The 26226-nt window shown below is 36.3% G+C and overlaps 1 protein-coding gene across 1 annotated transcript; it reads left to right on the plus strand.

Moving 5' to 3' along the window:
• The first annotated feature begins 267 nt into the window (after nt 1-267).
• Nucleotides 268-25606, plus strand: LOC120462950 (FERM domain-containing protein 6). The gene is made up of 14 exons (XM_039651662.2): nt 268-418; nt 9306-9480; nt 9693-9783; nt 11608-11687; nt 12009-12085; nt 13686-13869; nt 14212-14367; nt 15238-15303; nt 18714-18782; nt 18887-19061; nt 19606-19866; nt 20907-21038; nt 23763-23830; nt 23909-25606. The coding sequence occupies exons 2-14, from the start codon at nt 9403-9405 to the stop codon at nt 24158-24160; spliced, it is 1689 nt and encodes a 562-aa protein (XP_039507596.2). The 5' UTR covers nt 268-418; nt 9306-9402; the 3' UTR covers nt 24161-25606.
• The last annotated feature ends 620 nt before the right edge of the window (nt 25607-26226 follow it).

Consider the following 26226-nt stretch of genomic DNA (forward strand, 5'->3'; position numbering starts at 1 on the left):
AAAAGCAGTGTAAGATACAGTGACAAATTCCCACATTACACACAGAGTATTGTTGTGTATCAATTTAAAGGATGGTCATACATATTCATGAATGGGGGAGGGGGATTTTGTGTTCTAGGTAATCACCACAGACAACCAGAGTTTTACATGTTTCTCTCGCTATTGAGTTTTTATCGTGCATTGATTGTTTTCGACGAAAAAATGGCACGTATTTAAAAGAGTAGTGATGTATGTATTAGTTGTTCGCGCGGTATAATGAAACCACCCCCCTCGCAGTGGTAGTTTGGTTTAGTCCGATCTACTGCTCCGATTATCTCATCAGTCAGTCAGTCAGTGAGCTCGCGCGTGTGTTTATGTGAGTTCTACTATAACAGCATCAGCCCTCAAAACAAACAAACACTCGGGATTTTAATACGAGGTAAGTGTTTTTCCCACATCTTCTAAAAGCATTATTTTGTATTTGAAAGTCTACTAGTACGTATATTTAAGTTTATATATCTATAGACTACTTTAATTATTTTTTTTTTAATTAATTAATTTCTGCAATATTTCTTAAGTGACGTTATTCCACAACTAGTCCTTATTTTCTGGTCGTTTTTCACATATTATTTTTTCTTTTCTTTTCCTTAATAGTCATTAAAGTTGAATTTATATGTTATTGCAAAATATTGTATTATTGATTTGTTTTTTTTTGTTTGTTTTTTGTTTTTACAAATAGGCTATATTAATACTTCTTAATCTTGTTTATTATCAAACACCATGTCATAAAATTAATCTTCTGATCATTTTTTTTTTGTAAATATTGAGCATTTTTCTCTATATATGAACTTTAAAGTTGAACTTTCCATAGAGACCACTCCACTGTTGTTTGTAAAATAGAAGTTGTACAGAACCTTTGGTTAACTTTTCATTTTATATATCATTCTGTTTTTCTAAATCTGGAAGTTGTACTGATTTCTGTGTTTCTGAAAGTAATTTTGAAACTTGCAGTTATTTTCCCACCCATCAAGTTGCACAGCGTGTTTTTTTTCATATAAATGGTGAGACTGTGGTGTATGAGGACTCTAGTGCAGACATTGAGCTGGTTTTAATGCACAAGACTAAATATGGTTCATAGATGGGGGAAATATATATATATATATATATATATATATATATATATATATATATATATATATATATCATCAAATGCATTTGAATGAACTTTTGTTGTTGTGTGAACGGTTCAGAAAGGAAAGCAGGTTGGAATTTAATTGCGGATATAACAGACTCACCCTCTGACAAGTCTAAACACGAATGCACATTCAACGGGCAGAGAGGTATGATGGTATGACTAGATGAGTAATATTTTTTTTTCTTCCCAGAGCCATAGGTGGGTAAAAACCGGCTTTTGACTGGTCCTTGGATCCTAGTAGTTGTTAAAGCCTTGTGATTGCCATTGGGCAATAACTTCATTTCGCTTGAAGTGCCTGTTGCAATTGCTCAAATACACCATAACTGGTCTCCATTTATTCCTTGTCAAACGAGCTCATCATGCAGCGCAACCTGTTACCCCGAGGCTTATCTGCATCTGTTTTCTCTAGAATTGTTCTGTAATTGACACATAATTCTTCAGAGGTGTTCAGAGACACAACAGGGGAAGTCTGTTATGTTTTTGGAACAGCGTGGTTGTGCTGAAGATTTATTCTTGCTTTGAGGCTCAAGTGATCCTCCTTTATCAGTGCTTACAGAGTGTGACTTTTCCAGTCTGAAAAATGCACACTTGAAGATTGATTTACAGCTGTTGTTCTCAGAGAGCATGTGCACGTCTAAAAGTTTGGTGTTTATAGTGTGACAATATTCAGCTACTCTAAACATTCAGTTCTATATAAACAAAACGAATCAAATTGAGAGAAAATGCATGTATTTACTCTAATATTTTTTTCATCATTTATTCACACTGTTGTTCCACATGTTCGAACACAAAAGGAGACATTGTAAAGAATTTTCCATGCCCTTTTTCCTGCAAATGCTATAAACGTAAACCAAAGCTCAAGCTTCAAAACCGATGCCGAAGTATCGTGAATCAAACCTGTGATTTGGTTGGTTGCTGTTACGATAGCTTACGATAACTTATTTCTTGATGTTAGTTCATGGAAGACGTAGGAATTTACACAAGGAATCTTTTGAATTGATTTTATCTGGTTCACAAAATCAGTCGGAATGATTTCTTCACAAATTGACTGATGCGGTTCCTTGGTTACTCTTTATCAGTTGTGTCAGTGTAATTATATATTTACTGAGTATTATAAAGCAACTACATGTACTTATAGGGTTATGGTAGGATTAGTATTTTGATTACATGTAAGTATGCATCATTTACTGTTATTACTATGGTAAGTACAGACAGGACACTGTATAATAAACTTTTACCGGTTCTTCATTTCAGCGGATTCAATTATTTGATCACACAGTGGTTACCTGACTTAAATTTCATTCTGTTTCCCAATTCCCACACAAAGTTGATGCTTTAGTTCAGGGTGCCCAATTCCTGCAGATCTACCTTCCTGCAAAGTTCACTTCCATCCTTGATCAAACCAACACATTCTCATCCCAAAAAGTCATATAACTGACGTTTTGGGACGTCTTTTGACCATACGTCAATATTCGCCTTTTTAGGGTACCCTTAAACGTCGGTAGATGGCGATCCCGGGCCGTCATACAACTGACGCTTTACCTTTAACGTCAGTTAGGTGACAGGTTAGGTTTAGGGTTAGGTTTAGGTCTGGGGTAGAGTTAGGATCCCATAACCTCATCTACCGACGTTTAAGGGGGCCCTAAAAAGGCGATGCTTGATGCCCAGTACACATTGTACGATTTTGTTCTCTCCCAGACGAAATATGACCAATCGTGGTGATTTCTGTGGTCCTGGCTCCTAAACAGTGGATCTGCGTCATACAGTGAGAGAGGTTCATAGACGGCCGTTGAATTTTTAGCATTTCAGAAAGTTAGCATGATGACCTTACAATGTGTTTGCTGCTATGACATACGTCTACTGACAAGCCAAAAAAACTGCAACATGAAATGATGTACTGATCAACAAAACATGCCACTAAAACTTCTTGCCTCAAGCTCATTTACTAAATTGGCATGCCAGGTTTGCTTCTTTTCCCAAACCAGGACGGCATCCATGTCCTCCTCTTTTACGTCCTCCTCTTTTTTTTAGCACACTAAAGCACAATTGCCAGTGATTCATCTCGCTCTTTTTGTTTACCACTAGCGCATGCTGATTGCATTGTATTATCTTCTGTACTAATAGAATTTTAATTCTATTAATTTAATTTTCCTGACTGCCTCTGTAGTCCCATGTAGCCACTTGTTAGTAACTGCCTTTTTCAAGATACGTTACAGCTTCAAAAAATCACGAGTGGGGTAATACCGATGTTATTTATGTTCTAGAATAAAACGTGAAAGTGTCTTGGTTAACACTTTAGAATACGGTTCCTTCGTTAATGAATAACTACACAAGAACCAATGAGTAACACAATATTAACAATCTAGTAACTATTATTAACTAACAAGAAACTCTGATTAATGAACTAGTAAGTAATAGCGCACAGACGAAAGTGGTAGTTCACTATTAAGTAATGAATTTTTTAATACTTCCCAGAGAACTACTGAAAAAGTTTATTAACAATCTAGTAACTAAAAGAAACTCTTAATAACTCACAGATGAAATAACTTTCAGCTCACAGATGAAAGTGTAGTGTTACTAGATACTTCTGTGGGAATTACTAATTATTTGGATCCTTATTATAAAGTGAAGATCATTGGAACTAACTAGTAATATCTCAAGTGTAACTAAAGACATTTTCTAAAAGTATACTAAAGTTCACCAAAAATCTCAAACTTTTGCATAAATCATGACTAGATCATGTAGTAACACTTGAGTCATTACTAGTTAGTTCCAATGATCTTCACTCTACAATACGAATCCAAATAATTAGTAAATCCCACAGAAGTATCTAGTAACACTTTCATCTGTGAGCTATTACTTACTAATTCATTAATAAGAGTTTATTTTAGTTAATAGTAGTTACTAGATTATTAATAAACCTTTTCAGTAGTTCTCTGGGAAGTATTAAAAAAATAGTAGTTATTGATTAGTTAATAGTGAACTACCACTTTCATCTGTGCGCTATTACTAATTAGTTTGTTAATCAGAGTTTCTTGTTAGTTAATAATACTAGATTGTTAATATTGTGTTACTCATTGGTTCTTGTGTAGTTATTCATTAACAAAGGAACCGTATTCTAAAGTGTTACCGTGTCTTGAGCTTGTGTTCACCACAAACTTTATTTCAGCCATTTATCCAAAATCCTAGTCTGGGTTTCCCCATACTGCCTTACCGCAGTGCGATTTACTTCACGCTGAACAAGAATTGTGTCTGGCGTTAGCCAGACTACCAAAATCCCATTTTTTTAGAAAACATTGACTTCGGGATGATGGAACCGGAACTTGTTTTATGCATTTTGGCCTACAAATTGATGTTATAGCTCAGCCCATTCTCACCCCCAAGGCGTCATCATTTGGACATGCTTCAATATCTGACGCTTTAGGCGCCCTTTAGCGTCAGTTAGATGACGCCCTAGGATCGCGTGTACCCTACCCCCACCCCACACCTAAACCTAACCGCGTCCTCTAACAGACGCTTTCCTTTAGCGTCAGTTAGATGACGCCGTAGGATCGCGTCATGTAAGTGACGCTAAAGGGTGCCTAAAACGTCAAATATTGAAGCATGGTCAAAGGTGACGCCTTGGGGTGAGAATGCGTTGTATACCTGCACCACTCTATACTGTAGGTGTCATCGTACACATATAGCCTAATGATCTAATATGATTGCTGAAATCGCAGTCATTTGCAGGCATGATTGATGTGATTGTTGATGTGATACTGGACCGAATGCATTCTTTTTTGAGGATTGAAACTGAAGCTTGTTATTGAATTGAACAGTGACAAGCACAGTCTTTATAATTGTGTTGCATGGATGAAAGGGACGCTGTAAAAAATATCCTGTTCAATTTATGGTAAAAACTGGTTGCTGTGCCAGAAATTCACTGTAAAAATAAAGTGTCAATGTTTCCAGTTTTACCTGATTATTGTACAACATATAACAGCATATTTCATTTAGTGATATTATGTAGATAATCTAACCAAAATCTGCCCACAATAATAAAAAAAGCACCACAAGTATACAGGTGGCACAATAGAAAGCCACATGCTAATCAGAGTTCATTGTGAGCAGCCTGTTCATAAAACACAGTCAATACAGGATCATACAGACCAAACACCATCAGGGTAACAGACATGACACTAGAATAAATTAATAAAAAAAATGAAATAACTGAATATAACACAAAACACTAATGTACGCAACTGAAAGGACAAAAGTATTTATAAATATGTAATCATATGGTATATGTGTAATACAGGGACTTTGGGGAAATGTGTTTTTTTTTTTTTTTTTTTTTTTTTTTTTTTTTACTATAAATTATAGTTTTTATTTGCAAAAGCCATAAACTGACTACATTTTATTGTAAAATCACACGTAATTTGTGATTTTTTTAAAACTATTTACAGTTTTTCACCATATTTGCAGTTTGCCTAATCAATTTAATGGAGCATTTTTACAGTATTTCTTTCCCGCAGTTTTTTTGGAACTGTTATTTTAGGTTTGATTCATAATACTATTATAGTTTGTATTAATATTTGGATTTAGATTTTTTTATTACATTTGTTACATTGTTATTTAATTTTCTTTTCTTTTTTGTTTCATTTTATTTATTTATTTCCAGTTGGTAATTTTAGAGCATAAACTTAAAACCTATTTATCTTTATTAAACTCTAACTCTTTATTTATTAATAACGTTTTTTTTCCTAATAGCTGTATTTCAATTAATGAATATATATATATATATATATATATATATATATATATATATATATATATATATATATATATATATATATATATATATATAATTAGTTTTATGTTTAATTAGTTAACAATAATATCCCTGGTTAGCAACAACATGAGGTTAAATAGATGACCTGTTCCTTTAAGAGGTCTTGCATTTGCACACTTAGATCTAGACTGGCCCAGAGCAGAGGTCTCGAGACAGGCCAAATTTAATCTGATTAATTGATTTAAAGATAAACCCCCATAAATCCCACCCAGTAGAGAATTGGTACCAACTGAATCTTTGGCAGAAGACGTGTTTACTAGCAACAAACCTCTCTCAACTTAGTGGCATTTTGACAATGTTTGGTGCTGATGTTAATATACCAGGGTTTAACAATAAGTATGCCCCAGATGGTTTTAAGTTTGTTTCAAGGCCAGTGCTTACAGCTTTTGATGTTCCTGGGTTTGATACCATTCAGACGTAGACATTTGGTTTTGTGGGATGTATAAAACATTGTTTTTGTGACTTTCTGATTCTAAAATGTCCCCACAGTTAACTGTTTAGTAAGAACATCACTTTTTGCAGCATATGTCATCCAACAAACGTATGAATTCATAACTTTCATAGTTACATTATGGTTAAAAGCCCAACATACAGTAGGGATGCTCCGATCAGGATTTTTGCAGCCGATACGAATCTGATTTCTAGTCACCATGATCGGCCGAAACGAATGCTTTATAGAAGTGATATTTTTATGATTTCACGTGACTTCAAAGGGCATTATTAAAAGTAATGGCTTATTACATCAAATAGCCTACATGGTGGTATCATACTTAATAGAAAACCTTTCGACTTGTGAAGAAAATAGATTTTGATTATGTTTGGAGGGTCTTATGTTACAACACTGCTGAGAAAACCCCAGAAAAAGTGATGCAATGTATTGATATATTTTGTTATTATTCATGCTTGACATGACGACTACTAAAAAAAATCAAGTGTGGGCCTGTTCACAGTTTTTATGAAAAGTCCAAAAACCTCTCCAAACAAGTAATCTGAGTGTTATACTGAACTTAAAAATGACTTACATGTAAACAATACAACAGAATAAAGCATCACAATAGAAATAAGTACATAATAACAAGTAATATATCCTGGTTGATGATCTTCCAGTGCTGTTTCAGTTGTGCGCTCCAATTCTTTGACACACTGTAGCTGTAAAACAGTGTCCGACTGGTCTCGACACTGTCCCTACCCACCATACCAGAGATCTTAATACAAGCTAATGTTTCATGAAGTTAAAAATCACAACATGGCGCAAAAGCATCAGCTGTCTACTGTTTAAACGTGCTTTGGTGGCAACTTTTTTTGTTAAGGTGGCAAAGTTTAAATTATGTAGTCAATTTTGAACTAACTCAAGGGAGAGATATGCTTTTTATTGGATTAAAACAATTCCAAAATTACACGTTGGCATGGAGTCCTGGACGATCTATACATTTACAGTCTCTATTATATTTTACTTCATTATGAAATTGCATCATTAGAGTGAGGTGTGTAGTTAGTTTATTGTTTGTTTGTTGTCAGTAAGTCAAAAGTGTTTTTAACTGTGAAACACAAAAGGAGATTTAAGGCAGAACAAATCATTCACTGTCATTGTGTGGAAAAGAAAAAGAAGAAATAAAAGAAAAGGTGACTGTCCCTCTGCCTATAACATTCCCTTTAGTGTTCCACAGAAGAAAATGTCAAACAGGTTTGGACTGACATTAGGGTGTATAAATAAATAACATTTTTGGGTTAACTATCCATTTATCAAGTCTTCTGTACTTCCATTATATTTGACTTTCAGTAAAGACTAAAATCTGTTTGTTTGTTTTTCCACCGGATGCCATGTATAGAAAGAGACAAAATCCATGAATCAAACTAAAGAAGTCAAGACTAGCAGCTGGAGGTTGTAGCGGTTAACAGTTACTCTAGCCTAGTTTATGTGTCTTGATTCACAGGTTTGACTGTCATGCTCTGAATCACCTGAATAAGACGTGCCCCTGGAAACCCAGTGTGTGACAGAAACCACATAATAACAGTCAATGGCTACTGAATATGGAGAGAATTACGTATACAGTTGGAACATATAGTATACATTAATACTATATAGGATATATTTGAACTTAAACGTGTGAGAATTTGGTTGGATATGCCATCTATTTCAGTTTGACTTCAATGTCTAAATACATTTTTGTGGGTCACCGTGCAGCATTGTAGAATGGGAGCAAATTGACGAATGTTGGTTAGTTTTGTATCCGCAGCACAATGTTGAGGTTTTTCGGTTCAGTAAAAACTCAGACAGGTGGAATTTGCCAAATAATCCGAGGAATGCAGTGGCGGCCTGTAATGTTTTCACAGGTGAGCTTATCTACACCGTGGAACTCACTATAGCAGGAGAAGTGAAGGTCCACAAACACGATAACATCACCCAATAATATTCACTACTACAGGATCGGCGACTCATTGTTTACAAGTTTGGCGTTAATTTTAATATTACATAATTGCATGTTTATATAATCTGACTTGACTGGGTGGATTGTCCAATGTAATGAGCTTTTATTGCATGGCTGAAGTGGGGGTCAAGTTTGTATGGAATATGAGAGCAGGACAAAACCTCATATTCCACCACAGACACCATCAACATTTCTGGACAGTCTAGACATTTTAATTGTTTTGTGTCTTAAAATATGACAAAAGAACATATTTCATAATAGAGTTAGTCATTCTTCAGTTATAGCCTATTGTTAGTTTTATTTTGCTTGTTATAGACCTTATGCACCAGAGAAACGTGGGCGCCGTCATCTTCAGAATATTGTCTTTGAATATCCGTTTTCGCGGTCGTTCTGTATATTTCTATGGCATCGCTGTCGAGGGGTAATTCGCTGATGAAGTGGATTTACTTATTATAGAGTTAACAAAAGTTATCATGAGCATTGTAATGTTTATCATAAGCATTGTAAAGCTGATGTCTTAACAAATGTCGACGACGAGAAGTTCAGTCATACCTATGCAAGATCGCTGTGAAAATACAGACCGGAAGTGAAAAGACAACGAGCGCGGCGCTGAAAAGGGGCGGGGCTACATAAGGTCTATAGTGCTACTGCTTTGGACATGATTTATATTTCAAATCAGGCAGTTTGTTTATGATATGTGTGCTTTTACTTGTTAACGCAATCTAACGTATGATTGGCACCTGGCAGACGATAAAATGGCCATAAAAATCCCATAGACTTTCATTGTTATATCTATCCAAGCCATATATATATATATACATACATACCATATAGCAAATCCCTTATTACGTTTGTTTGTGTTCTTTTGCAGATATTCAAAATGAAGGAGCCAATACCTGTGAGAGCAAAGCATCTTCAATAAAAAGTGTGTGCGTGCGTGTGTGCATGCATGTGTGTACGTGGATGAGATGTCTGTCCCTGCCAAACAAGAGAGGACAGTGTGCGTCCTTCTTCCCACCAAGGAGACATTGGACATCACAGTGGGGGTAAATAAGCTCTTGTAATACTTCTTATTTTGATTTGGATCATGTCTTCCTCATGTTTGCGTGTGAATCTGTCATTGACCTGTGCACTATGAATGTTGATATTGCTTTATATTGTTGTAATACACTGAATATAAAATGTAATGTTATGTAAAATGTAAAATAATGTTTCTGTACAAGATTCACTGTCAAATCCGTTTTTCTTTTCTTCCAAGCTGAAAGCAACAGGTCAAGAAGTGTTTCAACGTGTCTGCGAGCTTCTCGGGGTTAAAGAGCTGCACTACTTTGGATTGACTGTGGTTAAAAGTAAGGATTGATGCTTTCCAGTTAAAATGTATGTCAGTCTCTGTAGAAATGTGCATTTGTATTGTATATACTGCGAATGGAAATTGTAACCAAAGTCATTCACTGAATGCTTTCAAATGCAAATGCGAAAGCTTACATGGTTTCTGTTTGTTGCCAATTCTAGCAATGGATATAATGCACCTGAATGACAGTCTTCAGACGGGTTAAACACCCTAACTTGCTTTTATTCCCAGGGAAATATAAATTAAATCTCTCTTGAATACCTTTTTATGATTTTGTGCCACTCTCCTCTCAGACAAGAGGGTCTTTGTTTTTGTGTATTTGAGACCCGATGACCCCTGAGCTATATTAACTTTAAGCCTGGAATTCACCATGATTCACCAGTTCAGGGCAGAGAGGCAGCGGGAGAGAGCAATAGAGATTGGCTGAGCATTTAGCAGGGTCACAAACTTGTTGAGATGAACCTCAGCTAGAGAGACAATGAGTCAGAACGAGTTTGACTCATGTGGCGAGGGAGTTAGCGATGTGAAGTTAGCAGTCATGAAGGATAAGCTAAATGGAATGTGAACTTGAGCTCACTCGTCTTTGTGTATATACATTTTGGAAACATGCAATATCAATGTATTGACATTGTTTTAGTGAAACTTAACACGGATGCTCTGAATTCTCGTAATTTATAATTGAAATAATTATTTATACTAAAAATATAAAATAATATATTTATATTATATTCATAATCATTTATTACAAATGTGCACATGCATATAAAGTGTTTAGTCTATAGGTACGCCCGTTGGAATATATGCGTGTAGTCTTTCTTTATAAATTGACCTTTACAAATTACTTCTCTGGCCTTAAAAATTCATAATACAGATTTTTTTATTTTTGTCGCTTCCGCGTATTCATGTGAACTGTAATCATTTTGACAATGTGAACTTACCATGAGCAATACATGTGGTACTGTATTTATTAATCTATGTCAATTAATAAAAATCCAGCTGTTTGTTTATGTTAGTTCACAGTGCATTTACTAATGTTAACCAATATAATGTTTGATTTTTAATATTGTATTAGTAAATGTTGAAGATTAAAAAAATCCTGAAGAAGTGCAGTTTGTTATAAGTTCATGTTAACTTGAAACCTACTTGTAAAATCCAACATTTTTTTAATTCAACAATTACTTATTTTACAAATATATCAAATACTAATACCACATGTTCTTTATATAAATAATATATATTGAAAATTTGATTGAAACAAATTGAAATTTAGTATATGATTAAATATAAATTTAAAATATAAATTTATGCTAGATTTTTACGTACACATTCCTACAAATACTAATGAGGTCACATTGGCAAATCGAATAAATCGCACGGACTACTTGAATGAAAAGGATGTCCTAGAAATGTGGGTTCTGAACTCTTTGGAAAAAAAAAGATTAATTGATTCATTGGTCTTAGCTAAATCTCTTTTCATTTTTCCATTGTGACATTTATTTGAACCATCTTAATTCCATTCTTGCTCAAGCCCCCTTTTAGAAGTGTTTACACGATTTACTCAAAGCGCTGGAATTCTTTTGCAATCGCGATTGCCTTGGCATGAGACTGCTAGTTTTTACTGCGGCAAGTTTTGTCTGCGGTTACGGCTGTTGCATACCGGGCCGTGCGTTCACCAATGGCTGAACTGGTCTTTTCATTCCAGTCGTCTCCCTAATTGAGGTCATTGTTGGGCAGATTTCATGCATGAATTCATGATGCCATTGTTTGCACGGCGAGAGCATTTACCCTTGTTTCCTGTGTGTCCTTTCTGGGGCTGTTTTAGACAATGAGCACATCTTTCTGGACTTGGAAGAGAAACTTGCCAAGTATTTCCCCAAGGAGTGGAAACAGGACTCAGGGAAGGTGAGCATATCACTGTCCTGCTCCTAAATGGACATCAGAATTCACTCTCTTATTAACACCAAAATCACTATAAAACCACCAGAAAGTATCAGCTCCCATGGCAATACAATCCTGGTAGTATCATAGTGTTCTTGGCTCATCAATGTGCTGTGATATTACCATCTGTTTCCATCACATTATCACTGTACCATTTGTTCCCTGTGGTCATCAGGGCGGTTACAGTAAAGACAAACACTAGTTAACCATTCGGGATGTGGGAGTGACTTCATAATGAGGGGGTTGCCACAGTAACCTAGTCAAGCCTGTTCTTTCTCTCGGCAGGGGTCGCTGAGGAGGTCAATCCCTCCCCTGCTCTGTCTGAAGGTCCAGTACTATGTGGAGAATGGCAGACTCATCTGGTAAGACACAGGCTTAGAGATTCCCCAATGTTTGAAGGGAGGAGACCCTCTCCTTGGCCTCTTTCCTTCATTAGGTTTAATCCACCAGGGGGTGAGGCCAGTTTGAGTGGGCTTGTGATCTTGGCTTTTATGCAGTTTGTCTTTGAAAGCCTTTTTTATTATTATTATTTGGGTAGAGCAGGTTTTCCCCCTCATTTAGGTGTGGTGTAATTGAAAACTGCTCATAATGAAACCGAATTTAGCTTCAGGTTTTTTTTTCATGTGGAAAATGACAACGTGGAGGGTTTTGAAGACAGTGTGGATAGTCTTTTATTAAATTCCTCTTTAAAATAATTTGAACATGTCATATTTAGTCTTGCATGGGATGGTTCTCCTGAAGATTTGTTGTCTTGTAATGCACTACCGTTTAAAGGAGAACTCCGGCGCGAAATGAACCTTTGGTCTAATAACACCTTGGTACCTAGTCAACCGTTCCCTGAGATTTGTTTTCATGATAATCAAATGTAAAGAGTTTAATCTCTAAAAACTGTATAGTGTATAACGTTACTAACGTTATATGGGGGCAAAAGAAATCACTAGTTAATACCACTAACAAGGCTCAAAATAGCCCCACACTAACACAGTAACTTAATGAGGCTCCCTGCATGCAAAACGGAGCATTGAGAACTTTGTAAGTGTACAGACCGTTTAATAAGAAGATACTTTATAAAAACAGTTCACTCCGTGTTTACAGACAGGAGCCATCTTTGGAAAACAGTCTCGATAAGTGAGCCGAACTGTATGAAGTTCAGCAAATTTCTAAACTGTATGAACAGCGTTCGTGGTTCGACTTGTCGAGTTATTTTCTCCTGTCTGAATACACGAAGTGGACTGTCTTTATAAAGTATCTTCTTATAAAAGTTCTCAATGCTTCGTTTTGCATGTAGGGACCCTCATTATGTCACTGTGTTAGTGTGGGGCTATTTTGAGTCTTGTTAGTGGTATAAACTAGCGATTTCTTTTTACTTAGTCAATGCCCCCATTACTAGCATTATCCGCTAAACAGTTTTTAGAGATAAAACTCTTTACATTCGATTATCATAAAAACAAATCTCAGAGAACGGTCGACTAGGTACCGATGTTTTATTAGACCAAAGGTTCTCCTTTAAGTGAACCAAATATCTTAGAAATCTTTTGTAACATCATAAATGTCTTTATTGTCACTTTTGATCAACTTTGATCATCATCCTAGCTGAAGAAAAGTATTAAATTATTTCAAAAATGTTGAATGGTAGTGTATATTAGTGTTTTATCAGTTTCAGTGTGGTATTTTTATTGATTACTGACCATCAGTAGAAATTTCATATGACTAATTTAAAAAAGGTTCTACCATGTTGTCAAAATACTAACCCCTTAGCCAACTAACCACCTTTTATGCTGTATGATGCTTGATTTTACTGCATTTTCGTCTCTTATATATGTTTTTTTTAAAACATGCAAAAGCATATGAATGATATACATTATAACATTCATCATACTATCAGTTATCTTGAAGAAAAAAAAAACATATTGTCTGATGTTCAGTTGGTTATTGTGTTTTTTATTTATTTTTTGTTCTCAGTGAGCGTAAAGCGAGAAAACTGTACTACTATGACCTGCGGGAACGTGTCCTGCGCTCAGAATGTAGACAGCAGGAGGAAGTGTATTTCCAGCTGGCGGGATACGCCTTACAGGCCGAACGCTCTGACCACCTCAGTCACGGACACCCAATGTATTTCCAGCCCAAAGAATACTTTCCACCCTGGGTAAACCTTCATTAGAGTGTATAAAGTAAAATTCACTTACATTTGCGTTCAAGCAGGTGGGGCTTACTTTGTTTTCAAGTGTAGTAAGCATATGTTATATTTTTGGATGCTGGTATGCTGTGATGTCCCACCAGGCTTCTTAATTAAAAACATTTTAGCTAGCAAGACTTTCTTGGACAACCAGCTTCACCTGAAAGACCATGCTGGCACCAAAGCACCAAACTTATCAAGTAGTTTTTTCACAGCAGGGGTTTGATTAAAGTTTTTGTAAAACTAATAAAGCATGGTGAGAGCCCACACTCGTTTCATAATCACGCCTGACCCGTTTCTGATCTCTTACAGATAATTGCGAAGCGTGGCATTGACTACCTGCTGTGTCACGGGCCCAAGGTTCATAAAGAGCTGTGGGGGATGTCCTCTCGTGACGCTATCCTGCACTTCATCAGAGAATCCTGCCGTCTGGAGGATGTCCCAGTCACCTTTTATCGCCTACAGAAGGTCAGAGGTCATGCATGGTTATCAGAATGGCTTGCTGTAGGTCAAGACCTTCTCAGCTGTGGTATGTAGGGAGGATTTGAAAAATATCTTCATCAAAGTGGAGGTTAAAAGTGACGTCATTTTTGTACTACTAGTGGAACCAATGGAATGGCAGTGTGCTTGTTTGAGTGGTATTGCAACATTATCTCAAGTTTTGTGAGCTTGGGGCAGAACTGCCTGTTCATCCAAGCAATGTAAAACTACGAGGAAAACTGTTTGACAGCAGTTATTGGTTTTGCAATTCCAATTTTTTAATTTGCAATTAAAGGTGCATAAATTATACTTTATGAACTGTGAAAATACACTAACTATTCAAATTTAAAAAAAAAAAAGAAATGACTACTTTTATCATGGTTTCCATAAAAATATTAAGCAGCTCAACATTTTTTTTTAATTGATAACAATAAGAAATGTTTCTTGCGCAGCAGATCAGCATATTATAATAGTTTCTAAAGGATCATGTGACACTAAAGACTGGAATAATGATGCTGAAAATTCAACTTTGCAATCACAGGAATAAATTACATTTTCAAATATAAAAAAAAAATTCTATTAAAAATTAAAACAATCTATTAAAAATGTAAACAAATTCTTACTGACCCTAAACTTTAAACTATCAAAGTAGTATACAATAAATATATCAGAACATTTGTTATTTTATATTATAATATATAACTACGTAGATTTGACTAATTTTATTCATATTTAATAGTAACACTTTTTAATATGTGGTTAAATTATTGATATTTTATAATATTTATAGTTTGTTCAATATTCTATATATTCATTTATTAGACAGTATGTTAATCAGCCTATGTCTCTTTCCTGAAGGACAAGAAAGAAGAGAAAGGCTCAGCACTCCTGGGACTGACTCTCCGAGGAATGCAAGTGTATCAGGTGTGCTTTTGTACATTCATGTGTGTTCGTTATGCAGCATTCACATGATTTTACTGTTGAAGGTTATTTAGAGGCTGTATTTAGAATTTAACTGCCTCTGCGTTTCTGCACAAATTGCCATAGCTTTCTGACCACAAATGAGATGTTTTAACAGTAAAAATAAGATGTCATTCTGATTTGACAGTCTTCCCACTAAAAACAGAGGAACAACCTGTATATAAATGGTAGCAGTGCAAAAAAAACTTTTCAGCAGTGTTTGTTGCACTTCACGTGAAATAGTTCCAAAATATTGGACCTCTTTTTGCTGCAAAACACATGTGAATGCCCTGCTTTGTTGTGCATCGTTCTGTGATTCATTGCAGTCCTGTGTTTTCTCTTTGAGCCGGTGCCAATCACAATGATGGAGCTCTCCAGATAGGCCTGACTGGAATGCATATATTTGACGGTTGAGTCCATAAACAGGGATTTGGAGTGCATGCCTTTCCCCTGAATCCTCTGATCTCCCTGCTAAAGCGTCTGGGGTTGGATTAAACTAAGGGCCCTGTGTTTAAGAGATCAAAGACCCAGTGTGTTGAGGCCCTGACCCCAACTTTAAAGGGGCTCCCCTTCTGCTTTGATAAAAAAAAAAAACAGGATTTATATTAAACGTCTCTCTCACACTGCCAAATAAGCCTGTATTACATATGATCGAACACATTTAGCTCATAGTGGGAGGATAGTGTATAAATGTTTGTTTATTTGTGGCAGGGTTGGGTGATCTCATTGTTGGTCTGAAAGTTTAATTTTCAAAAAACTGCTGGGACCAAATCTTTTTTTTTTTGTTGGAATGGTCAGAAAATTATTTGTAATAGAATAACAAATGATAAAATTCTGTAAAAATGCTATTTGAACTGGGGTTGCACAGACTAGTCGAATAGACATGATTTGTGACGCTTTAAAGGAGTAGTTCACTTTTGAAAAAAACTTGCTGATAATGTACTCACCCCCATGTCATCCAAAATTTCCATGTCATTCTTTCTTCAGTCGAAAAGAAATTAAGGTTTTTGATGAAAACATTCCAGGATTTTTCTCCATATAATGCACTTCAGTGGGAACCAAACGGTTCAAGGTCCAAAAGACAGTTTCAGCTCAAACTACAAACTGTTCAAAGGGCTTTAAACGATTCCAGACGATGAATAAGAGTCTTATCAAGCGAAACAATCACTCATTTTTTTTTTTAATAACAAAGTTTAAGTTGTATAAGCTCAAATGGTCGCCTTGAGGTTCTGTGATGCTCTTTTGTGACTCTCCTGTTCGAACTCGTTCATCAAAATGAACAAATCTTTTTTCGTGTCATTTGGTTCATTCAACTACTGAAATAAACGAATTGACTCGGGTCACAAACACACATCACATAACAGAGCAAGGTGACCATTTGAGCTTATAAAACTTAAACTTTGTTTTTTTTTAAACGAGTTATCGTTTCGCTTGATAAGACCGTAATTTATCGTTTGGAATAGTTTAAAGCCCTTTGAACAGTTTGCACTGAAACTGTCTTTTGGACCTTGAACTGTTTGGTAACCAGTAAAGTGTATTATATGGAGAAAACCCTGGAATGTTTTCATCAAAAACCTTAATTTCTTTTTGACTGAAGAAAGAAAGACATGGATATCTTGGATGACATTGGGGTGAGTAAATTATCAGGAAGTTTTTTTTAAAAAAAAAGTGAACTACTCCTTTAAGCTTGACAATGGCTAGTCGCTCATCATGCCCTATAGAGGGCGCAACTGGATAATAAATATTTGAAGTCAACTTTTACACACCGTTTCCAACAGTTAAAATGAGAAATAAATGCATACTAGATATGTTTGATTATACCATCTGGATGCTCAAAATTGATTGGGCGAATGCACGTTTTAATCAACTTATTTTACACTTAAGTTATTTGCCGTTCTAAACTAATCCGCTGCTGCATTGTAACGCACACATGTAGCTAAGCTGTGACAGTTTCTGAACTAGAAACATTCAGTAGCGCAGAAACATATTTTCCACACTGTTCTGTGACTTAATAAAATAGCTTAGAAACTGAAAAGTTCTAGCATATATTTCTTAGTAACTAAAACCCACAGCTTCACTATTAGTCGAAAGATAGAATTAATTCACACACAATCGCTCTCTTACTAACGCATTCATATACATATAATCTTTACTGTGCTACTTTATCTGTATCTGACTTAAAATGAGCAAAATCGGTGAGAAATATAACAACTCAAAGGCAAAAGAACTGTTATAAGCTATTATGTAGGAGCAAGCCTTGTAGCAATGTGTCCATAGCTGTGCGCAAGGCGTTCGAGTCTGAGCTCAAAGTCCACACTCATTTGTTCATCATTAATGACATCATCAGTGACTAGTCGAGGTCAACTCAACTTTAATCAGATAAATGTCTATTTAACTAATATCTGAAGTCGTTCAACCCTTAATGTGTACTAAAGGAGTAGTTCACTTTTGAAAAAACTTGATGATAATTTACTCACCCCCATGTCATCCAAGATATCCATGTCATTCTTTCTTCAGTCGAAAAGAAATTAAGGGTTTTGATGAAAACATTCCAGGATTTTTCTCCATATAATGGACTTCAATGGGGTCCAAACGGTTCAAGGTCCTTTCAGTACAAACTGCAAACTGTTCAAAGGGCTTTAAATGATTCCAGATGATAAATAAGGGTCTTATCAAGCGAAAGGATGGCTCATTTAATTAATAAATAACAAAGTTTAAGTTTTATTAGCGCAAATGTTTGCCTTGCTCTGTTCTGTGATGCACGTTTGTGACTCTCCTGTTCGAACTTGTTCATCAAAATGAACAAATCTTTTTCCGAGTTCATTCAACGAACAAAACGAACGAATTGACTCGGGAAATAGATTCATTCATTTTGAAGAACGAGTTTGAACAGGAGAGTCATGAACGCGCATCACAGAACAGAGCAAGGCAAGCATTTGAGCTTATTTGAGCTTTTTTTTTTTTTAAATGATCGATCGTTTCGCTTGATAAGACCCTTATTCATCGTCTGGAATCGTTTAAAGCCCTTTGAACAGTTTGCAGTTTGCACTGAAACTGTTTTTAGGCCAGTGAAGTCCATTATATGGAGAAAATCCTGGAATGTTTTCATCGAAAAACTTAATTTCTTTTCGACTGAAGAAAGAATGACATGGACATCTCGGATGACATGGGGGTGAGTACATTATCATCAAAAGCTTTCAAAAGTGAACTACTCCTTTACATCTTTAGAAAGACTTTAAAAAGTACTAAAATAATCAGTAGTGAAATCATAAAGGAACCTGAACAATTTAGTGAAATCAGAATCATTTCTATTTCTTACTTTAGAGTATACCATTTCACTTGACAGATGGCCTTGTTTTTGTTTTATTTTGCAGGAGGTGAACAATGTGCGTGATCTGCTGTATGATTTCCCCTGGTTTCACGTGGGAAGACTCACCTTTCTGGTAACATTTAATGCTATTGTTTGATTATTATGTCATTATTATGGATTGTAGTGCTTGAACATCTGCTCTGATGCTAAAAGGTTTCTCTTCTGCTCTCCGCACAGGGGAAGAAGTTTGAGATCCAGCCGGATGGCTTGCCCTCGGCGAGGAAGCTGGTGTACTACACGGGTTCAGCTTTTCGTTCTCGACATCTGTTGCTGCATCTGAGTTCCTGTCACCGATTGTATCTCAGCTTGCAACCTGCGCTCAAACACCTGCGCCAGCTAGAGGAGACAGAGGGTGTGTGTCCACAGTCCACACAATATTATTCTCACTAATTATGGCCCGACGACCATAATGATAAAGATAGCTCTGAAAATAGTTCTAAATATAAAAGAATTGCAGAGTCCACACCACAACTTTAAAGGGATACTCCACTTTTTTGGAAATAGGCTAATTTTACCACTCCCCCAGAGTTGAACAGTTGAGTTTTACCGTTTTCGAAATCATTCAGCAGATTTTCTGATATTTAGAAAAATATCATTAACCAGACAGTTTCTGGTCTCATTGACTTCTATAGTATATATTTTTTTTCCTAATATGGAAGTGAATGAGACCAGAAACTGCCTGGTTACTGATATTTTTCTAAATATCAGAAAATCTGCTGAATGATTTCGAAAACGGTAAAACTCAACTGTTTAACTCTGGGGGAGTCGTAAAATGAGTCTATTTCCAAAAAAAAAAGTGGAGTATCCCTTTAACGATAACAAGACAGAGAAATGATAATTGCTTTCAGTACTATTGTTATTGATGATTTTTTTTTTCTCTCCCTCTCGGATTGCAGAGAAGAAGAGGTATCGTGAATCGTACATCAGTGATGAGCTAGACCTGGATCAGCCGTGCAGCGAGGGCAGTCCCCGTCTGTCTCGACACTCCACCAGCAGCTCTGGCATTGAGGCGGACACCAGGCAATGCAGCGTCTCTGTAGAGATGGTTTCCATGGAGGAGAAGGAGAAGTCTTTCATCTCTGCCATCAGTCACGGCTCCTCTGGGATCGACACAAGCAGCAAACCTCGGACTGATGAAGATGACTGGCAGGAGGAAGGTGAGGGTCAAGTGATAAGTGACAAAAAAAATGCCATGAGAGGAACAAAAATATATTTAAATGTGTTCAATGGCGTTTTCTCGCAATTATACAGTTGGGTAATAGAGTGCCAAAGTGATGACGTCACTTTGTAGGATAACTCGGAAGCTAGCGGCACATGGGTTTCCTCAAACGAAAAGCTATGCATATTCCCAATAGACTTTTGGATCTGTGTTAAAAATAAGATCTGTGTTCAACAAGTGTTTTGACCCTTACATGTTTTGTCTATCAAGATGATCTTTACAAGTTAATCCAAAATGTATACATTTTGAAGCCTATATAAAGTTAAAAAAACACCAGCAGACACAATAAAGTTAAAAAAAAACACAAGCAGGTTATATCTGTGTGTTTTATGTCATAGATCAAAACTTGAAAATATTTAGAGGCTTTGTTCACCACAGACCTTATTTCAGGCGACTTAGCAAAAACCCATTCAAAAAACCCATAGACTTTAGAGCGAGGGAAACGGGAGTGCTAAAATGCTAACTCACTTCCGCGTTTTGGCCTACAGAGTGACGTGAAAACTTCGGCAGTCTATTATATTGTATATAATTTGGTGTTATCATGGAGTCGCTATCAATATATGGGTTATTGGAATTGCTTTTGAATGCCCACTCGCTTTTTACTTTGACTTTCCAGTTCACGATCACGCATACTCTGTGCATAGGGCGTAAGCGTTACTGACCACACATTTTAAAATTCGTATTTCGGCTTTGGGCACATCCCTACTTTGTGGGTGTTTTGCAACAGATTAAAATGCCACTCTCATCAATTTGACATGGTCTGCTGACAGATGGACATTGCACGGATTCCTCACATAATGCTGGAAAGACATGTTGTTCAAGTTATTTAGTCTATTTGCTCAACCAGCTTGGCATGCAAGTCATTGTTTTCATTCTCTTAAGATGTCACTTTCGCACTGACAGTGAGAGTGTTTGTAAATCTTTAGGTTAAGCATAGTTTAAGCTAGACTGACAGTTTGTGATGAAATCTGACTATAGATTTGCAGGAGATAGTGAAGGAGCCTGGGGAGGTTTCTGTGGACGGCCCTGTGGATATCTTGCGACTGGCTGAGCTACTGGAGGGCGTGTCTGTCGACTGTCCTACCATCCAATCAGAAAAAGAGTTTAAAGGTGATGCCTCAGAAACACTCAATTTCATGCGGGTTCTAAATCCGACACACCCAAGCTAACTTCTGATCATCTGATCTACATCATTCCATCTGATTCCGATTCACTCCATTTCTCTTCGTTTTCAAAGTATGCTCCGAATACATCGGAAATTTGTAAATCATGTATGGAGTCCATGCACTACTGGCAAGTGAGTGATTAGTGCAAGATTAATGTAATTATATGATAATATATTGATATTAAAATTCTAGTATAATTTTATTTATAAAATATTATATCAGGCAATTCATGTATTTATTTAGTTTATTACATTTTATTTATTTGGAGTATCCTTTATTTATTCATGGGTTGAATTGGTAACCAGACGCTCTAAAAGATGGACGAAACAATACTTTTATGATCCACTGGTAGCATGGTGTAAATCATTTTAGGGAGAACTGTTTGTTGTCTTTCAGTTATGTACACTACAGTTCAAAGGTTTGAGTTGTTACAATTTTATATATATGTATGTCTCACACTAAACTTATATAAACTAATTGACCAAGAAACATTTCTTATTATTATCAATGTTGAAAACAGTTGTGCTGCTTAATGTTTTTGTGGAAATTGCCGTGATATATATTTTTTCAGGATTGTTTGAGAATTTATTTGAAAAAGATTAAAAGTATTTACTGTCACTTAATTTAATGAAGTTAGAGTCGGCACGAAATCAAATTTGACAAATCTTCTTTTTATATGTAGTATTGTAGTGTTTATTATAAATGATTTATCTGTGCACTTCATTATTTAAAAAAAAAAAAATCATGTACCCTTATAGTCTTTAATCAAATTCTTTACCCTTCCCTGCTCCCTTAAAATGACCTCTCTTCTCTTTCGGTCACGTGCAATGGCGAAAGGGTGCGGCCAGAGATGATGAGGGTGCGGCTATCGGTGCACCGCCTCTCAAACTGAATGTAAACCTTTCTTTTGCTGTCTATGATGTAAACTGGCATTCAAATCTGCCTCCATTTTGTTTGCAACGCCCAACCTCCAACGATCCAATCAATTCCCGAAGGACGTTTCACTCGGATATACGTCACAAAAAGGAAAAAATGACGATCTCAACTTCTGTTTCATGCCGACTTTAATGTATTTATGTCTGTTAAATAATTAAAAAATCTTATAGACCCTTAAATTTTGCTTGTGCAACTTCTGTTTTCAGTTAAACCGGTGTCGTGTAAGCAGCCTCTAAATGAACAACTGAAGTGAATCAATCAAAAAACGTACTTTAGATGGACAATAACTTTTTTTTGCTACTGTAATACCAAAACAATCTCTGTTCCATTAATTTCCTATTATCACTGTAAAGCTACTTTGAAACAACCTGTTTTGTTAAAAGCGCTATATAAATGGTGACTTGACCAAAAATCAATGTGTTAAAATGTCGGATCTGTGCATTAAAGGAGTAGTTCACTTTTGAAAAAACTTTTGCCGATAATTTACTCAACCCCATGTCATCCAAGATGTCCATGTCATTCTTTCTTCAGTCGAAAAGAAAATTAAGGTTTTTGATGAAAACATTCCAGGATTTTTCTCCATTTAATGCACTTCAATGGGAACCAAACGGTTCAAGGTCCAAAAGACAGTTTCAGTACAAACTGTTCAAAGGGCTTTAAATGATTCCAGACGATGAATAAGGGTCTTATCAATCGAAACGATCATCATTTAAAAAAAAAAACAAAGTTTAAGTTTTATAAGCTCAAATGCTTACCTTGCTCTGTTCTGTAATGTGCGTTTGTGACTCTCCTGTTCGAACTTGTTTATCAAAATGAATGAATCTTTTTCTGAGTCAATTTGTTTGTTTTGGTTCATTGAATGAACCAAATGACTCAGAAAAAGATTTGTTTTTCTTTTTTTTTTTTTTTTTCTGCAAACTGTTTAAAAGCCCTTTGAACAGTTTGCAGTTTGTACTGAAAGTGTCTTTTTGACCTTGAACTGTTTGGTTCCCATTGAAGTCCATTATATGGAGAAAAATCCTGGTATGTTTTCATCAAAAACCTTAGGCCGTGTGTCCACCAAAGCGTTTTTCCACGTGCCTGGCGTATGTCTTTATTTGTTTTCAATGGGAGCGCCACGTTTTTTAAACGCCATGAGCGTAACGAGGCGCTTAGCGTTTTTAAACGCTGAAGCGCCGAGCGCCCAGCGTTTTTTACTGGTCGCCGAGAGTTGAAAAATTTTCAACTTTGGATAAATCGCAGCGCTCATCACTGTCACTTTTTACCCAGCCGTCCAATCACAGTGGAGGAGGGGCGGGACTAAACCACACTGACCAACTGTCACAACATTCAAACTGTGCTGCGGATATTCTGTATCATAGCAATGAAACGTCTCGACGGAAAAAAACGCTGCGCTGCCAAAACGCTCTCAAGTGCCCAAAGCACAGCGTCTTCAGCAGAGCGTCTAGCGTTTTCAGCTGGCTAAAAACTCTTTGGTGGACACACGGCCTTAATTTCTTTTTTCGACTGAAGAAAGAATGACATGGATATCTTGGATGATGGGGGTGAGTAAATTATCAGCAAAGCATGTTTTTTTTTTTTTTCAAAAGTGAACTACTCCTTTAAGCCTTAAAGTATAATTCAGTTACCCTTTTTGACGTACTTAGTTGTTAGTAGTACATACTTTAAATCAATACTTTGCCAGCAGTCTTTGATAAGAATATAAATCTCATCCTGTAACTCCTGTTTCCAGGTCTGCAAATTAGTTCAGTTTCAGGCGACGTCCAAATGGACCTTTGTGACCCAGACGGCATGAAACAGGTATTCTGTCTTCTCCCATCTCTCTCATTCATTCTTTCATCATGTCACTACAGCAATTGCTCTCATCACCCATTGCAGGTTTCGAATCAGAAGACTCGTAACCCGGCCGACCGCTGTAGTCTGAGCCTGGACGATGTGCGACTGTATACCCCTCTTCTCCCGCTGGGAACAGCATCAGTTCCAGACACCTCCGTCAGCTACACGTTTGGGCTCCCACACACCACGACCAGCCCATGTCCAGACAAAACTACTTTCTGTGTCCAGCGCTCCACGAACTGCCTATCTCTAGACCTGCTGGACGATAACCAGCTGCTGGAGCTTCTTCTATAAAACACCGAGAAGACTTTCTGTCGTCTTCATGTTCATGCCATTTAACCGGACTGACAAAACAGAAGCGTTAACAGGACACATTTTCAACAGGACTTTTCATTAAAACAGCCTTACACTTAAATGTGTTTTCTGTGCTGTTCAACAGCAGGACAATCCGAACAATCGTGGGTTGTTTTACAAATTATACACGCAGAACGTTTTGCTGAACTTTGTACAGATTTTGTTCATGGATAATCTAACAACGAGCAGGGCATTACGGCACTAACACTGAGTGCTATAAAGAAGTGATGCAAAAAACATATTTCTTCCATGTAAATTCTAAATGGTCGGAACCACGATGAGCAAAAAGAAGCCCCTCCCATTGTGAACATTCATTGATCCAAATTTCGTTTTCCATGACTGTGTACTAAACATCAAATGCGAAACCTCTTTTTTTTTCATTGTGGACACACCTTGTTGAGACATAGTGTAACAGTTATGCTACAAAGTTTGTGGAGGGACTGAATTAACACAGACAGAAACTGCCAGTATAACCAGTTCTCTAAAAGGAAATCTTATACTCATGCAATTTAAAGCCACGCTCTTTTGAAGTCGGCATGAAACGTAAGATGCAAGTCTTTTCCTTCCCGTCGTGACATATATCGTAGTCAAACGACTTATCAAATTAAATAAAAATGTAGAGCGGGACTTGATTTTTCTCTTGGGTATTGATTGGATGGTTGTGGTTTGCAATTGGTCGATCTCATGTGACTGACAGGTTGACCCAGAGAAGAGGAGAGATTCTGCTGCAAGAGGGAGGGAAACTTATTATGATTAAAGATTACAGTGCACATAAATAAAATAAAAAATGAATTTTGATCATTTCTGTCAATTCATAAACTCATTCAGCCACGTACAACAGTGCAGTGGATAATATCAAATCATGACACAAGAGTTTGTCTACTGCATTCTGAGTCATGCTAATCTTGTTCCATCATTTAAAGACACTGAACTTGCACCGCCTGATCTCCTATTTCAAAGAACTGTTGTGTACAGATAGTACTCATGTTCCCAAATTACAAAGCATGTGTGAACCCGCTCGAACCCATAATCAGGATTAGAAAGGAAAGTGTTTTTTGCCACGATCTAACCATTGGTTTAATAGGTGATATGTTCTTTTCCCACCCAAGTAATGCAGAACTGAGATGAACTTCTGTAACGTTATGAACAAAGATTCTTTCGCTTTATATATAGATCAATGTTTGTTTGTTTTTCCAGATACATGGAGCTCTTTTGATTTTGATAATTACAAAATGCACATCAAGCCCTCAGAGGTTGTGTACATAATGCTGGGTGTCATTTCTTCATCTAAACAGGCATCCTATTAAAAGCATATGTTTCTTTCAGTGAATGGAAAAAAGAAAAAAAAAGAGAATGAATAGTATAAATAAACTTAGCTGGAACCTGTCAAGTTTTCCCTCAGTTTCACAGAGATGAGTGGTCCCAGACTAAAATGCTTGTGTTAGATGTTATAACTGATAGCAACTGGCACTTACACATCTTAAAATATCAGTGCTCAAGTCTCAAGATGCAACAGTAATGGTTTTTTTTTCTTCTGAGATTTATGAAGGCTACTTAAATGTCATAATTAAATGAAGGCTAAATCCTGGCTTAATCTAAGCCCTGTCTTTGAAACCAGGCCATTGTGTTTATTTTTATTTTTTTTAATAAATATAATAAACTGATAAAGGCAATTAGCATAACCAAGAGTTAGTGATAAGATTGGTATAAAAAAAAGTAATTCTATTTTAACTGCTCACTGTATTTTCGGTTCAATATGACATTGTTCTATTACAATTAGCCTATTTAGGAGTATATTATTGAGATTTGAATGAGATTGTTGGTGGATTCGATGTCCGATTCCTGAAAGATAGTTCTTTTGAGTCGAATGGGCCAGCTGCATAAACTGCTAAGACTAGTCTTACAAATTAGTCATTAAATTTATTTCTTGAAGACTGTTCATAACTTGTTTTTTCCAAACGTACATTAGCCAAATTTGATACCGAAAAGTAAGACTGACTGTCTAA

This window comes from Pimephales promelas, chromosome 11, assembly GCF_988280905.1.
Source record: "Pimephales promelas chromosome 11, fPimPro1.hap1.1, whole genome shotgun sequence".
In the NCBI taxonomy this organism is placed as follows: Eukaryota; Metazoa; Chordata; class Actinopteri; order Cypriniformes; family Leuciscidae; genus Pimephales; species Pimephales promelas.

Excerpts from the sequence above, each read along its gene's own strand:
- LOC120462950 (XM_039651662.2), top strand. The coding sequence starts at position 9,403 with ATGTCTGTCCCTGCCAAACAAGAGAGGACAGTGTGCGTCCTTCTTCCC. Across the intron at positions 9,481-9,692 it reads CATTGGACATCACAGTGGGG|CTGAAAGCAACAGGTCAAGA; the intron begins GTAAATAAGCTC and ends TTTTCTTCCAAG. Across the intron at positions 21,039-23,762 it reads ATCAGAAAAAGAGTTTAAAG|GTCTGCAAATTAGTTCAGTT; the intron begins GTGATGCCTCAG and ends TCCTGTTTCCAG.